At 40.1% G+C, this 16,064-nt stretch overlaps 1 protein-coding gene across 1 annotated transcript in view; it reads right to left on the reverse strand.

The window, feature by feature from the left end:
- The window catches only part of TFAP2B (transcription factor AP-2 beta), a 78,019-nt gene that overhangs the window by 12,788 nt on the left and 49,167 nt on the right, over nt 1–16,064 (reverse strand). Inside the window, exons 6-7 of the mRNA XM_042445174.1 lie at nt 11,891–11,899; nt 9,760–9,901 (exon numbers count right to left, since the gene is read on the reverse strand). Coding sequence (XP_042301108.1) covers nt 9,760–9,901; nt 11,891–11,899 — 151 coding nt within the window. The remainder of the gene's footprint in view (nt 1–9,759; nt 9,902–11,890; nt 11,900–16,064) is intronic.

Consider the following 16,064-nt stretch of genomic DNA (forward strand, 5'->3'; position numbering starts at 1 on the left):
ATATCTTCCCATTGTAGAAAAACAAAACAAAACAAAAACAAAACAAGATGACACTGCAGGAGAGGTGCAGCTCTTCCAAATCTCATAAAGATCCAATGCAGCAGTTCCCCTAAACCTCTGGCAGATGACCACATCTGTTCAATACAAACATGTATTAAGGAATATTATGGGTCAGTCCCAACCTTTGGGCCCATTTGTCAAATGCAAAAATGATAGAATATGCTCAGCTATCCCTTCTGCTTTGCCCACATTTCAAAGCTGACCTGTACAGAACTTAACACCCCAGCACTTGTGAGCGTGATATAAGAGATGTACTATAGGGATACTTTTCAGTAACTGTGACAGTGTAAAGTAGAATATTCATTTTGCAGAAGAGAAGCATAGGTTCAGATCTCTGATCAGCCCAGTAACCACCATCAATGGGTTGTTGAAAGGACAAATGGAGACAGTTCATACACACTGATTTGAACTGCAGAGTCACCTTTAGCTATAATATGTCTTTCTCTTTCTCCTCCATATCATATTAACTTAAACAAATAATGGTAATAAATCTAGTGATGCTAACACCTCAGATGAGTCTACCTCTCAAGACCCAGTAAAATATCAATGCTATAAATGTTCAGTGCTGTAACTCTTGATAAGCAACACTATTAAAATGAGAACAAAATCCACACTAAAATGAAACAAGGAAGACTTATCTTAGCACAGGTTTCAAAGATGTTTTATTAATCTCTTAGCTGCTGACAAAACTATGAGAAAACAATTAAGCACAACTGATTTCACAATCATCAACACACTTTGACTTTTAGGATGGAGCAGGGACTAGACCTACCATTGTTACAACAAACTGGGGAGAGATAGTGAGGATGAATGTAAGATCCAGAGATGGCCTCCTAGGCCACAGTGATATCATTAAGCATCAACCAAATAAACACAAAGTTTAATCAATGAGAAAATATTTCTCTACTTAGAAATTAAGCTTTCCTAGCTCTTCTTTGAACAAGCAATGGGGAGGGAACCCACATTTTTTTTTCAGATCTGCATTTCATACCTTAGTAAATATGTAAATATGTTTAACAAGACATAGGCCAATCAAAGAAAGTTTTCCAAACAAAAAGAAAAAATTTCAAGTACTATTTTAATGGCAGTTCTACCCTAATTATATGCCCTTTGTTCTTCTTTCATTCTTACAGTTAGGTAGAAAAATTCTCCTCTCCAAATTATTTTCATAAGAACCACCACCACCCCACTACTAAAAGTCAACAAAATATTGTGGTGGTGATAGTAATAGGGATATGAATAGCTATATGTCAACACAGCAAAAGAGACCTACAAGACAATCCTATCTATGCATTTCTATTCACAAGCAGGTCTACTCATACTGAGTTTAATGGAACTTACAGTTTTAAAATGCTTAGAATCTAACATGTTTCCCTCATAGCTTCAAGATTTTCTTGGGGAAGAAGAGAGGGGAAAAGAATCAGGGAGAGAGTGGAGAAGAAGGAAGATGATGAGTACAGACAGCAGGAGAATGTAAGGAGAAAGGGGATGAGAAGGAAAAATAGAGGGCTGGAGAAAATGGGAGAAGATAAATATAGCCAGGAGAATTGAGGAGAGAGAACAAGAAGAGCAGGGGCAGGGGAAAGGATGGAAGGGTAGAAGGGTGAAGATGAATGTGCAAGAGCTGTAGGCACAGAGAACGAAGATGAGGATTGAGGAAAGAGTAAAGTAGAACAAAATTAGCCAGGAGTTGCTTGTGGTAGGGACAAAAGAAAAGAGGAAGAGGAGGAGTGAAAAGAGAAATATTTTTAATTAACTAACTAAAAGAGAAGAATGACATCTAAGCAGAACTAAAGAAGAAAAAGATTTGTATCAGACGTTTGCTAATAATTGTATACCCCACATGCATCTCAGTCATTCCATGGTATTTTATTTGGTGACTTCTGGGGCAATGAGAGAGTTTAAGGCAGCTGCTATGAAATAGCATGCAGCAGCTGGGGCCAGAACAAGCAAGTGGTTTTTAAAATCCTTTTCAAGACAGCATTCTCATCCTGGATTCCTCTCTTTCCTTCCTTACAGAGGCAAAGCACAAGGCCCTGAGATCCCTAGGAGCAACAAGTGAAGTCCTAAACCTAGTTTAGTGTTTATGTCCTGGAGATTAATAGGCAGACATAGATTTTCCCAAATGCATTTCATAAACACCACTCACTGGTCACATTGGGAAATTAAATCTGTATGCTAGTCCCTTTTGCTAATTAATATTTCACTGATGACAAAGTTCCAGTTGCTTCCTTATTGCTGGGGACCTCAGTTGAACACGTGTAGCAGCCTAGTGGAAGACAAGCAGAATAAACTATTTACATTACCTAAATGCACTACAGTTCACTAAGATAGGTTCAGTAGAGGTAACTGATTGAAGAAGCCAAATGGATGCAATCCATAAACTGAAATGAAAGATCACTTAAGTTATGCAGTGTAAAATGATTCCCTAAAGCTCATGGATTCAGTGTGCTTAGAAATCCAGAGTAAGACTGTTGATTACACTATCTATCTTCTGCACAAGACAAAATGAGTTCACAAGAAGCGCTAAATTGAAATAGTAATGTTATTTACCTATAAAATTAAATATAAAGCCATATTACAATTAGGATGGTACAACTGTGATGTCAGGTTGATGGTTTCAGGTGGAAAAAAATTAAATAGTACTATTTTCATATTTTTCAAAATATGAAGAGGGGAAAAATGACACTAAATTTGCTGGCAAAGCGATAACAAGTCAAATGTTTTCTGCTTTCAAAGAGCAAAGGCAGGGTCTGTGAGCAATTAAAGTTCTAGGACATTAATATCTTTTGACCCTGTGGAAAAGGGCAATCAAATTCCAATCACGTCTAAAAAACATCTGGACAAATTTGAGCAAATGATTTTTCAGCCATCCATATATTTCTTTAAATTATGCTGTCAACAGAACAAGCCACATCCTAGGGCATGAAATAAATGAGATATGTTTGGGGGTTGCCTGCAAGATGAAACGTGTGGGGAAACAGGCAGCCTACACTACCACAGGCTTAAGCTCGCCATAAAACACCAAACAGTATGGCACAGGAGCCAAAGGGAGGCATAAATCAAACAAATAGAAAAGCTATTCTAAAAGTTTCAATGAGCTAGAGAAATACATCTAAATATAGCAGCAGATTTAATATTCGCCACCCCCTCACTGCCCCCAAGCTCCTGCTGTAAAAGTGTCAGGTCTATGGATGATTAACAGTAAACATTGGGAGGCATGGGGTGAAATTTATTTTTTGTCATTTTGGATGGATAGCCAAGAATCCTAATGAAATCAGCTCAGATGTTCACATGACAAGGAGCTAGGCCCAAGGTCATCCTTCCAAAGAATGATGGCTGGTCATGTTAGATCAGTTCACTCAAACAGTCAATGCAAACAGAGTGTGTCTCAGCTGAGGCACTTTCACACAATACAGTTATAGCGCATTTATTTCAGTTTAACTGCCATGGCTACATCCTATGGGATCTGGGATTTGCAGTGAGGTACTAGAGGAGCTGTTTGGCATAGAATTCTAAATGAGTGGTTGTGCCCTCTAAATTGTACCCTTGATAAACTGTAAATCACAAGAACCTATAGGTTAGTTTTTTGTGGGTTTTTCAGGCTATGTGGCCGTGTTCTGCAAGAATGTATTCCTGACATTTCACCAGCATCTGTGGCATCTGGCATCTTCAGAGAATGCTGGCATAGAAGTGAGTGGGGTATATATACTGTGTGACCCTGTTAATGTATGTGTTGGTCTGTTGTTGGATGGCAAGGCCTCAAGACAAACAACCACCCAAAGGGAAAGTATTTTTACCATACATCAAAGGAATCACCGACAGAATAGGGAAACTGGTGAGGAAACACAACCCCCAAATGATCTGCAAACCGACCAAGAAAATCCAGCAAATGCTGTGCTCAGTGAAGGACAGGAAAGACTCTCTCATGGCCACAGGAGTTTACCACATACCATGCAGCTGTGCGACCACCAAACACAGTGTTCAAACACGAATCAAGGAACATAAGAGGCACTGCAGATTGGATCAGCCAGAAAAATCAACAGTAGCAGAACACATTATAAACCATCCTGGACACAAAATGCTATTTGAAAACCCTGACATTCTGGACCATGCCAACCACTACCATGGCAGGATGCACAGGAAAGCCATTGAAATCCACAAACACTTAGACAACTTCAACAGGAAAGAGAAACCCTTAAAGTAAACAATGTTTGGCTACCAGTCCTGAAAAACACCAAAATCAAGGCCCAGAATGTACAAATGAAAACCACCCAGGGTCAGGGGTTTTCCCAACTGACAATGGATCACTAATTAAATAGATACCCTGAGACGTGGCCATTCAACAACAGACCAACAAAGAGATTAACATGTAAATCACTTCCTCTCAATAAAGGGTCACACAGTGTACACACACACACACACCACTCACTTCCATGCCAGCATTCTCTGAAGGTGCCAGCCACAGATGCTGGTGAAACATCAGGAATAAACTCTTCCAGAACACAGCTACATAGCCTGAACAACCCACAAAAAACTATGAATGCCAGCCGTCAAAGCCTTCGATTTCACAGCTTATAGGATGTTGGCAAGACAGTTAAAGTGGAATCATAATGCTATAGCTGTGTAGTGCAAAAGGCTCTCTTTTGTATATGAATAGTAAATTGGTTTTGTGATTGATTAATCACAATGTACAACTTGTATCTGAGCCACATTTATCAGTGCTGCACCCATGCAATAAGCTTGACAGAAGTTGAATATCATCCTGAGGATAAAGAAAGATATCACAATACAAGGACAATTTGTTCATTTAGGTTCGCCAACTCAGGTGACACATTTTTTGGGGGGGTCTGGACCTTTATTTCATTAACTCCTCCTCTTACAATACTGAGAAATAAGTCCATGGTGGCATTTGGCAGCGGTTGCCTAGAGCAGCTTCAAACATACTACAGTGTCCAAGGAGTAACCACCGTAGAAGGCTACCCACAAAGCACATGTCTGGCATCATATTGATTGTATATTTTCCAGTCCATATGGATCTGATGACAATAGGATTCAGGAACAATAGATGGGTCTAGGAACTGTAGAGGGAACCAGTTTTGTAATCCTTCCACAGGCAACATTAGTAGTTATTGTTTCAGTGGGGTGCAGAACACCACCTTTCTAGCATGAGGTACCTGCCCCTTGCTTAGGACTATGGGTTCCCCCTATTGTCAACCAAAATATCAGCCAGATGGGGCATTAGTCAAGAGTAATTGTTTCATTCCATAAATGTTACTAGAAACCACTAAAAGAACACTACTGCAGCTTTCAGCAATCTGTAGTCTTTTGGTCTTGGGACCTGACAATGACAATGCTAAAGCCAAGCTTGAAATAATAATTATTTACAGTCACAGTCACAGCAAAAGCTTATGTTAACTACCATGTACTAGTCTAAGAAGAAAGAAATTCACATCTCAGATTGGATGGATTGCCCGATGGAAAATGACAAAGCAGCAAAGCTATATAACACATGAAATCAGTTATACACACATACATTGTTGTTTCAAATTGTTTCCAACGTATGCTGACCCTATCATGGGGTTTTCTTGAAATGTTTCTTCAGAGGGAGGTTGCCATTGCCATCCTCTGAGAGAGTGTGACCTGCCCAAAATCATGCAGTGAGTTTCCATGGCTGAAAAGGAATTTTAATCCTGCTCTCAAGAGCCATAGTCCAATGCTCAAACCACTACACCACACTCTCACATCCCATCCAACATTTCACAGGTGACACATTTTCATAGATGACAATGTGACATCAGCATTTGGTCAAGATGACAAAACTTATTAATTAGGAATAGTGATGTCCGCATCCCAGGTCTCCCCCGATACAGAGGGAGGTGCTGGGGGGCAGTCTTTGATTTGGATTTTGGATTTTAAAAGGTTCTAGCATCTCAGTAGAAATCAGATACAAAGATGGACACAGATATATATAGTCTCACAACAGCAGAACATGGGGAAATAGTGTATGGTGCAATATGTCAGACAATGTACAGTTTAACATGTGAACACCTCTAAAAATAGACAATTCCTGGAAGGATACACCCAGTCCTAAAAATATAGATTCAAATTATTAGGAAGTAGCAAAACTAATTCAGAAAAAAAATTCAGAGCAAAAAAATTAATCTGTTTTATATTTAGGGATCCTTCTGGTTATTCCATTGTAAAGTCAATCAAGTAACCTTTTAAAGTGATCCCACAAATATGTATGAAAAAAGCCATAGTAATTGATTATCTATGTATTCTAATTGTGTATGGGGCTGGATGGGAAATCATTCCACCTATACAAAGCCTATGTTTGAAGAAACCAAATGTTAAATGTGGAAGACCAACAATGAAAATTTACAAAGTCAGCATCTGGATGCTTTTATAAATTACTTAGGCGGGTTACAGACCGCCGCTTTGAGGCAGTCTGTCGCCGTTTGCTCCGTAAGGGAGCCGTCGCAGCCACACCGCACGGCTCCCTTGTGGAGCAAAAAAGAAGCTCCAAAATGGAGCTTCTTTCTGCAGCGCCCTAATGACATCGCTATGCGTCCAATACGTAAAGATGGCGCCGGCCGTGTGGAACGGCCGGCGCCATATTGTACGGACAGAGTCCATATTAGAGCCAGGGGCGTCTAGAAGAGACGCCCCTTTTTTAAAATGGGACGTCCTGTGGACGTCCCAAGTGCCGGTCTGTAACCAGCCCAAGAAAAGTTCTAAGTATTTCAAGTATATAGTCCTTATTGCCTACCTGGCATGTTTGTCGTTAATCAACCCCGTATTACCTTCCTTGAAATCAAAGGTATTGAAAGTCAGAAGGATGCAGAAAAACTCATGACTATTCATACCCTCCAAATGTCCTGAACCAGTGTGGTATAATGGTTTGAGCACAGGACTTAGATGCTGGAAGCCAGGCTTTGAATCCTGTCTTAGCCATGGAAACCCACTGAGTGACCTTGGGTGAGTCACACACTCTCAGTCCTAGAAAATCCTGTGATAGTTTCACTTAGGGTCCCAGAAAATCCGATGACAGATTTGCCTTGTTGTGTATGTACCTTCAAGTCCTTTCCAACAGATGGAAATGCTAAGACAAATCTATTATGAGGTTTTCTTGGAAGATTTCTTCAGAAGAGTTTGCCATTGCCATCCTCTGAGTCACACAACAACAACCAAACGTCCCAATTTTGCAGGGAAAGTCCTAATTAATCTTCTGTAGTCCCACTTTTACAGCTGCTTCTAGAATGTCCCATTTTTTTCTCTCTCCCCACCTCCCACTTTCCTCCTTTGTCCACAGTTTATTGCAGTTGCTGCAAACTGAGTTCAAGTATGAAAATAATTTGCACTCAATTGACTTAGGAAAGGGGAGAGGATAGATGGATATGCATTCTTGCCCTTCCCAGTACACTCAGGCAAAACTGCTGCAGCCTCTCCTGGATTGTGTGTTTTATTAATGTGGGCTTTCTTGTCTTTCAAAGTTGAGCATGAGTCAATAGTGTGATGTGGCAGCTAAAAAGGCCAATGCTATTTTAGGCTGCATCAATAGAAATATAGGCCTGTTACAGACTGCCAAAATAAAGCTGCTTCGGGTCTCTTTGGAGGTATGCTGTTTAAATGATGCATGCGTCCTAAGAGTCCGGAGGTCACGCCAAAGCCACACTCCATTCCTAAGCACTGGAGTGCAGCTTTGGTGCAGCTTCCGCATTCTTGGGGTGCATGCATCATTTAAACAGCATACCTCCAAAGAGACCAGAAGCAGATTTATTTTGGCAGTCTGTAACAGGCCATAGTGTCTAAATCAAAGGAACTAATAGTGCCACTTAATTCTGCCTTGGTCAGGCCTCACCTGGAATACTGTTTCCAGTTCTGGGCACTACAATTCAAAAAGGATGTTGAAAAAATGGAGTGTGTCCAAAGGTGGGACACCAAAATGGTGAAGGGCCTGCAAACCATGCCTTATGAGGAAAGACATAGGGAGCAGGGTATGTTTAGTCTGGAGAAGAGACCGTTAAGAGGTGATATGATCACCCTGTTTAAATATTTTAAGGGTGCCACATTGAAGATGGAGCAAGCTTGTTTTCTGCTGCTCCAGAGATTGGAACACAGAACAATGGATGTAAGCTAGAAGAGATTCCACCTCAACATTAGGAGGAACTTCCTGGCAGTAAGAGCTGTTGGACACTGGAACACACTTCCTCTGAGTGTAGTGGAGTCTCCTTCTTTGGCGGTCTTTAAACAGAGGCTGGATGGCCATCTGTCAGGGATCCTTTGATTATGATTTCCTGCATGGCAAGAGGTTGGACTGGATGGCCCTTGTGGTCTCTTCCAATTCTATAATTCTATGGTTCTATGATTCTGAGTTTTATTTTCACTCTCAGTCCCTCTGATCTTCCCCAACTGTTCTGGACCACTTTTCCTTTATCATGTTCTTGCCTTAATTTTGCAGGCTTTCATATTTATCAGTTGCTGTTGCTGTTGTTGTCTGCTTTCAAGTCATCCAACTTATACAGAAACTAAGACAAACATATCACAGGGTTTACTGGGACTGAGAGTGTGTGACTTGCCCAAAGTCACCATGGTTTCCATGGGCAAGTGGGAATCAAATCTTGGACTCCAGAGTTGCAATCCAGTGCCCAAGCCACTACACCATGCTGGCTCTTCCTTTCTATCTTTCAGGCCCATATTTATTCTACCACTCTTTTTATAGGCCCCTCTGCTTACTATGCCTTTAAATTGGCTCTGTTCATATCCCAGTTACTTCTACAGACTCTTCAAACTGGCAGTTACACAGTCCTACCACTCCGCCTGCACTGTCTCCTAGCCAAGGGGTTTGGCCATATTGAAAGAGGTAAGTAGATCAATTTTTGCTGGGGGAGGGGCATAAAATACATATGAGCAGTTACATAAAAATTGGATGAGCTCACACATTACTGTCACCTCTCCATTCTCTCTCTCTTTCTCTCCTTCTTTTACACACACACACACACACACACACATTCATTTAGATTACTACAGTAAGTTCCCAAATAATCAGTGAATTATTACAAAATACTAGCATTTCCAATCTTCTTTACTACTTTACATGGAAAACAGGATTTTTCAATATAGAAAGTGCAATGTCCAGAGCCTGGTGTGAAGGCCTGGAAACCAGTTGTAAGCCACTTTGAACTCTTTGAAGGAAAAATGATGGATCAGTGTTAGCACTTTTTTTTTAAAAAAAGGCATTGTCAAATCTAAACTAAATATGAGTGAATCGGCTAATCCTAAAAATTACATCAAGGAATGAAATCTAGCAATTGTAGCAATATCACAAGTACATTTCTATATCGCTTATCAGTGCAATTAAGCACTCTCCAAACAGTTTACAATTTGTAAGCTAATTGCCCCCCAACAAGCAGGGTACTCATTTTAGCAACCTCAGAAGGAAGCTAGGTTGAATTGACCCTGAGCTGGTATTGGACTCACTATACCAGTGAATGCGTGGCTGCAACATCTAACCACTGCACCATAGGGCTCCTATGAATCTATGAAGCAGAAAGTGTAAAGACTATTTTAAATTGAATTGAAATTATATAGTCCCTCCAAATGAAGGTTTCTAATGTATCAAAGATCACCCAGGGGGAGGGGGGGCAGGATCTGAATGTTGAAAGAAAACACAGCTTTAAGATTATTACTACTCACTTTGTGGCAAGTAGCATATTTTTCCTGGAGTGGAGATCAGTGGGGTCCGTATGCTGTCTGTTCAGGTACTCAGAAACAGCTTTGGCAGGAAACTCAGTCTCACAGATGTATCCAAAATCCCGGGCTAAATGTACAGCTTCTCCTAGGGAAAGACAAGCAGCTTTGATCTTCATAGGTCAACTAGATTAACACAGTCACAGTCCATTTGAGGCAGCATTAGTACTTATTGAGATAGATTAATAGTCTAATCCTTCAATTCATCAGGCCAACAACCAACTTCCCAGGTTTGGGGGACACCAACTGCTGTGACTGCAAAAGATCTAATTAACTACAATGGTATTCTGCCATTCACAGATACTCTGCATGCTCATCCTATGCTCTGTGTTGGGCTGAGCATAATATAGAAAGCAGTACAGTTTTGTTTCTGAGACCTATTTTGGCCCTGGGAGAAATGGTGGCCAAGATAGATAGACAGACAGACACAACTCAAAGCCAACTAGGTGTACTATGAACACGCAGACTGAACCAAAAAAATGGCATATTTTGTGTACATCCCCAGGACACAGCTTTAGCTATTACAATGTTATCTTCCACACCAATCAGCTTCACCTGTCTGCCTATCTACCTAACTTTGAAAACTGGTGATCTAAAAAGGTTAGAGATCATTCACTAATCCACAAATCCCACAGTGCATTGAGGGAACCAACAATTAAGTTTTCCAGCTAGTCAGGTTTACACTTAATCAGCTGTGTAGTAGTCTATATAATCTGTGGGCCTATTAGCAACATTTTGGAAAGAGCTGTTCTTGTAAACTCCATTGATTTTAGAAGACAAGATATCCATAAACTTGACCATTCAATGTGATCATTCAATTCTGCAGACCTACCTTTCCCTGATTTTCTTTTGTGGCATATAATTCTAATTAATAATTTCATTTATTACCTGGATTGAGAACCAGTGCTTTCCATATCCTGCTGGACTTCAGCTCTCATCACCACAGCCAGCCAGCATGACCCACAATCAGGGATGGTTGGTTCATCACCATCCAAAAAGGCACAACTTCTCTATCTTTATTAGTACATTATAATCCAGATGTTGTTACTCTTTTTTCTAATTCCCCCTTCTAAATGTTCATTTATAACTTCCTATACTTACTGTCTGTCTCCACCTTTTCCCATGATCCCATCCCTATGAAATTCCCTAGTAAAGCATTAGAATGAAACAGAGATGGGACCCATCAAATCCTCCAGATGGTAGACTACAGTTCCCAAATGCTTTAGTCAAAATAGACAATAGTGAATTCTGGAAGATGCAATCCAGTGTCTAGAAGGCATCATGATGTGCTAGAATGAAATTAAAAAAAGGTGGCACAGCGGTTGTAGCATCTCCTTTTTAACAAGACAAATGTCCAGTTTTCAAGCCAATTAAGGGAAATATGGTCCTCTAGAATATACTAATGAATTGAAGTAATCTATTATTTAATTTTTGAATAATAATAATAATAATAATAATAATAATAAAATGTATTTATATCCCATCCCTCTGTGCAACAAAACCAGGGAGGCTTACAACATTAAAATATATATTCCATGACCCCCAATCTCAACCCCTTAAAATACAATTAAACAAATTACAATTAAAACATCCTTAAAATAATAGCAGTAGTAATAAACTATACACAGTAACTGTAGCAAAAATCAGGGTCACCACATTAAGATTTCTTTTTAGTAGCTGGGTGTCTATTCAGGAAAGGCCTGACAGAAGAGATCCATCTTAACAGCTTTTTAAAAGTTGTTTAAGGTGGTAATATGATGGATCTCATCCGGCAGGCCGTTTCATAATCTGGGAGCGGTAGCTGAAAAGGTCCTCTGGGTGGTTGCAGACAGCCTAGTTTTTAAAGGTTGCAGCAGATTCCTCCCACAGGACTTGAAATGATAGGCCTTGGCCCCAAACCACCAAGACCACATCTTAAACTGTGTCACGCAAGCAAACAGACAACAGCTTCTTTTAGTATCTTCAGACTGTATTTTCCTTCTTCATTCACTGCAAGTTGATTTCAAAGTTCAAAGCTACCTTGAGTTAAGGATGTAGAGGGGAAAACATGGACTATGCTTTCCAAGTAGGCTCAAACCCTCAACAGCTTAACCATCTGAAACAGGTGAGCATGAAATGCATCAGCAGAACATCCCAAATATACACCTTGTGACCTATGGGCAAGCCAGGAAGAAACATGACTCTGCATTTTGATCTTATTAGTGGGAGAGGTGGCACATAAATAAAGTGCATTATTATTATTATTATTATTATTATTATTATTATTATTACTACTACTATGCAAGTTGAATGTGATTCCCACCACCATGTCCATTACAGAGTAAACAGTTTTTATCCCACTAACTTAGCACTGACAGTGCTAATGCAGATTTGGAGTGTAATCCTGCACACAGACCCCTTAAATGAAAATGAAGTCCAAGTTCATGAGCACCACCAGTCTCCAGTCACTCACGTTTCCCCTCCTTACATTTGCTTCTCCTGACCCTTCCCTCTTTCTGTTACCCTTGCCTTTCCTCCCTTAATAATCCTGCTGTAATATAGTCAGATATTAGATTGTAAAACACTGTCAGCTTTAAAGGTACTGTGTAAACAATAAGTTCATTCCATTAGATACCCTTTGCCATTGAAAAATTAAAAAATAGGTACCTTATTCAAATTCCTCTGAAATGTATCATAAAGACTAGAATCCTACTGCACACTTATTTAGGTAAAGAAAGCTCTGCTGTTATCAGTGGAGGTGAATTGTAATAAACAGCCATGGAATGATAAAATATTATAAAATATTTATTTGAGAAAATATTTTCTATGTCAAATATTTATTTTAGCTATAAGATCACACTAGAAACAAATTTTTATCTGCATACTAAGCAATTATAAATTACCATGATACAATAAGTAACAAAGATCTAAAAACACAGTACAAATAAAATTTCAAAAGCAAATCTGAGGAGAATGTGATGAAAAAATGAAGTAGAAAACTGACATGATTTTAAAATCATTTTTATTAAAGGATGAGGTAAAATTAGCCAAAAAATAAAACAGTTAAAACAACCATCATATGGTGGGGATTAAAATCTAAAAAGTTGTTTGTTTGTTTTTGGTGCCAAGGGAATTTTCTTGGGGAGAGTGTTCCATAACCAGAAGGCCACCTGTCTCTTAAAGCTAATAGCCAAGCTTCAAATAGAAAAAGCACTCACTGGAGGATTGCCTTAAGGCGCTTTATAGACGGGGCCTTTTGGCCGCCGTTGTTCCACGCAAGGGGTAGCGCTTCCTGACACGTCTTGCCCCTCACACGTAACGAGGGCGTAAAAATGGCGGTGCCCTATACACATGGGTTCCACCATTTTGATGTGACAGACGCCTAGCATCCGCACGTCGTGGCGCCTTGATGACACCGCAAGTGTGCCATTGGCACCTTGTGGCATCATAATGGCGCTGGAAAAAGGGCCATTTTTGCAGCTTCTTTTTGCTGGGCGGGGGAGCCGCGCGGTTTCTCCGCTGCGGCTCTCTCATGCAGCAAACAAGGGTGGCGGCAGACCACCCTTTTGGGCGTTCTGTACAAATTACTTTAGGGAATACAGGAGAAGCTCCTGAGGTCCCAAGTCAGGTTGTCAAAAACAGGCTGGTCTTGGAAATCTTCGTAAGACGAACAACAGTTATGTTATTCTAAGCTTAGGTGCCTGTCTCTTTTCATATTCGCCACTTCAGTCAAACTGCTGATACTGCACTGGAGTTTAAATGCAAAGAATGAATAGGAGAAACAAAAGCCACACCAGATTTATTCCTAATAAATCTAATGACGCATTATTTTGGCAGGGAAGTAGGACAGAAAGTTGCCTTCACCATGGATACTGAGTTCTCTTACTAAAAGTGCAAGAAAGGCTTTAAACTCCCTACCTTTTGTGAATCCTGGACAGTGATGAATGAAACATTTTTGCTACAGGCAGTAAAGGGGTGGGGGGTGGAAACTGGTACTGAAGCAGGTGCTAATTCCTACAAGACAGACTAAACCTTAACCCTTTAAAGTGAAATAGTTGGTTTGCACAGATGAAATGTTGGCATATTCTGTAAGAGATAAATTAACAGCGTATTCACTAATACAATCAAGCCTGTCTATTAATTTTGAAATTCTCTAATGATTACAGTCCACAAATGAAATGCTTCACTTAATCTCGGGTTACATTTTAATATCTCAGTGTAGTATACATAGTTGGAAATAAATTGCTCAGATTTGAATTGACAGTATTTGCTAGTAATACATTTAGGACTGCATTCTTACAGCTGAGTGCAAACAACTGCTGTTCATCTCAGTCAAACATAAATTGTAGTCTGCCTGTTTTCATTTATTTTGAAGCTCCTTTTCTTCTGGTGCAAAACTGGTACAAAATACTGTCATTTCCAATTAAATGAGTATTCTGAAATCAGTCTTCTACACTGGGAAGAAAGGAATAAGAATCTGTATAAGACCACAGATCCAAAATAAAACAAAATACAAAATCCACAAAGCAGCATTACCTTTATTGGGTCAATTCCAAAGCACAAAATACATCATCCAAGCTTTTTAAGCTTTACTGTCTTCTTCATGAGACTTCAAAAGCTTCAATGACACATTTGATGCTTTTGAGTTGGCCCAATAAAGTATTGCTGCTTTGTGGATTCTGGATTTCATTGTATTTTGCTTTATGGCCAACATGGCTACTCCAGAATATATTTCCTATGGATTCAAGCAAATTACTAACCATAAGATGTTGTCTAAGTACCTGTCAAATGAATCTGGTGCTAAGATTTTCAAGATTTGTAATAATGGAATAGAGAGAGACTGCATTGTGTAGTGGTTTCAGCACTGGACTATAACTAGAGATCAGGGTTTGAATCCCCACTCAGCCATGAAAACCCACTGGGTAACCTTGGTTAAGTCACACTCTCTCAGCTTCAGAAGAAAGCAAAGGCAAATCCCCTCTGACAAATCTTGGCACAAAAAAAAAAAACCCTGATTGGTTTGCCTTAGGGTCATGTGGGGCACAACTTGGAGGCACATAACAACAAAAATAATCAGTGGAATAAGCCATGCTGACTTTTCCAAATGCTTTAATTTGGTTTTGTACTCTAGCTGTCTCCATCAGGCCACATGCTGGACCCAAAGTGAGGCATAGAATCATAGAATGGAATCATAGAATCATAGAGTAGGAAGAGACCACAAGAGCCATCCAGTCCAACCCCCTGCCATGCAGGAAATCTCAATCAAAGCATCCCCGACACATGGCCATCCAGCCTCTGTTTAAAGACCTCTAAGGAAGAAGATTCTACTACACTCCAAGGGAGTTTGTTCCACTGTCAAACAGCCCTTACTGTCAGGAAGTTCCTCCTAATGTTGAGGTGGAATCTCTTTTCCTGTAGCTTGCATCCATTGCTCTGGGTCCTAGTCTCTGGAGCAGCAGAAAACAAGCTTGCTCCCTCCTCAATATGACATCCTTCAAACTATTTTTAAACCGGGCTATCATATCAACCTCTTAACCAATCTTCTCCCAGGCTGAAATCCCCAGCTCCCTAAGTCGTTTCCTGTAGGACATGGTTTCCAGACCTTCACATTTAGTGGCTCTCCTTTGGACATGCTCCGTTTCTCCACATCCTTTTTTTAATTGTGGTGCCAAGAACTGGACACAATATTCCAGTGGGGCTGACCAGGCAGATTAGTGGCACTTTACTTCCCTTGATCTAGACATATACTTTTATTGATGCAGCCTAAAATTGCATTGGCCTTTTAGCTGCCAACGCACTGTTCACTCATGTTCAACTTGTGGTCTACTGGACTCCTAGATCCCTTCACACGTAGTTTCTTCAGCCAGGTGTCCCATCCTATATCTGTACATTTCATTTTTCACCCTAAGTGTAGTACCTACATTTCTCCGTGTTGAATTTCATTTTGTTAGCTTTGACCCGCTTTCTAGTTATTCGTCCTTTGAATTTTGATCCTCCTCTGGAGTAAACTTCTCCTCCTAATTGGTGTTGTCTGCAATTTGTGAAGTATCTCCCAATTTTGTCCTACAAGTCATTGATAAAGTGTTGATTAGCACTGGGCCCAGGACAGGTCCTGTGGGACCCCACTGGTCCCTACTCTCCAGGATGAAAGAGTCATTGTTGAGCACCCTTTGAGTTCAGCTAGTCAACCAATTACATCCATGTAACAGTTACTTGTCTAGCCCACTTTTACACTCTTGTTTACAAGAATTTTATGGGAAACCTTGGAAAAA

The sequence above is a fragment of the Sceloporus undulatus genome, chromosome 1 (genome assembly GCF_019175285.1).
Source record: "Sceloporus undulatus isolate JIND9_A2432 ecotype Alabama chromosome 1, SceUnd_v1.1, whole genome shotgun sequence".
Taxonomy (NCBI): domain Eukaryota; kingdom Metazoa; phylum Chordata; class Lepidosauria; order Squamata; family Phrynosomatidae; genus Sceloporus; species Sceloporus undulatus.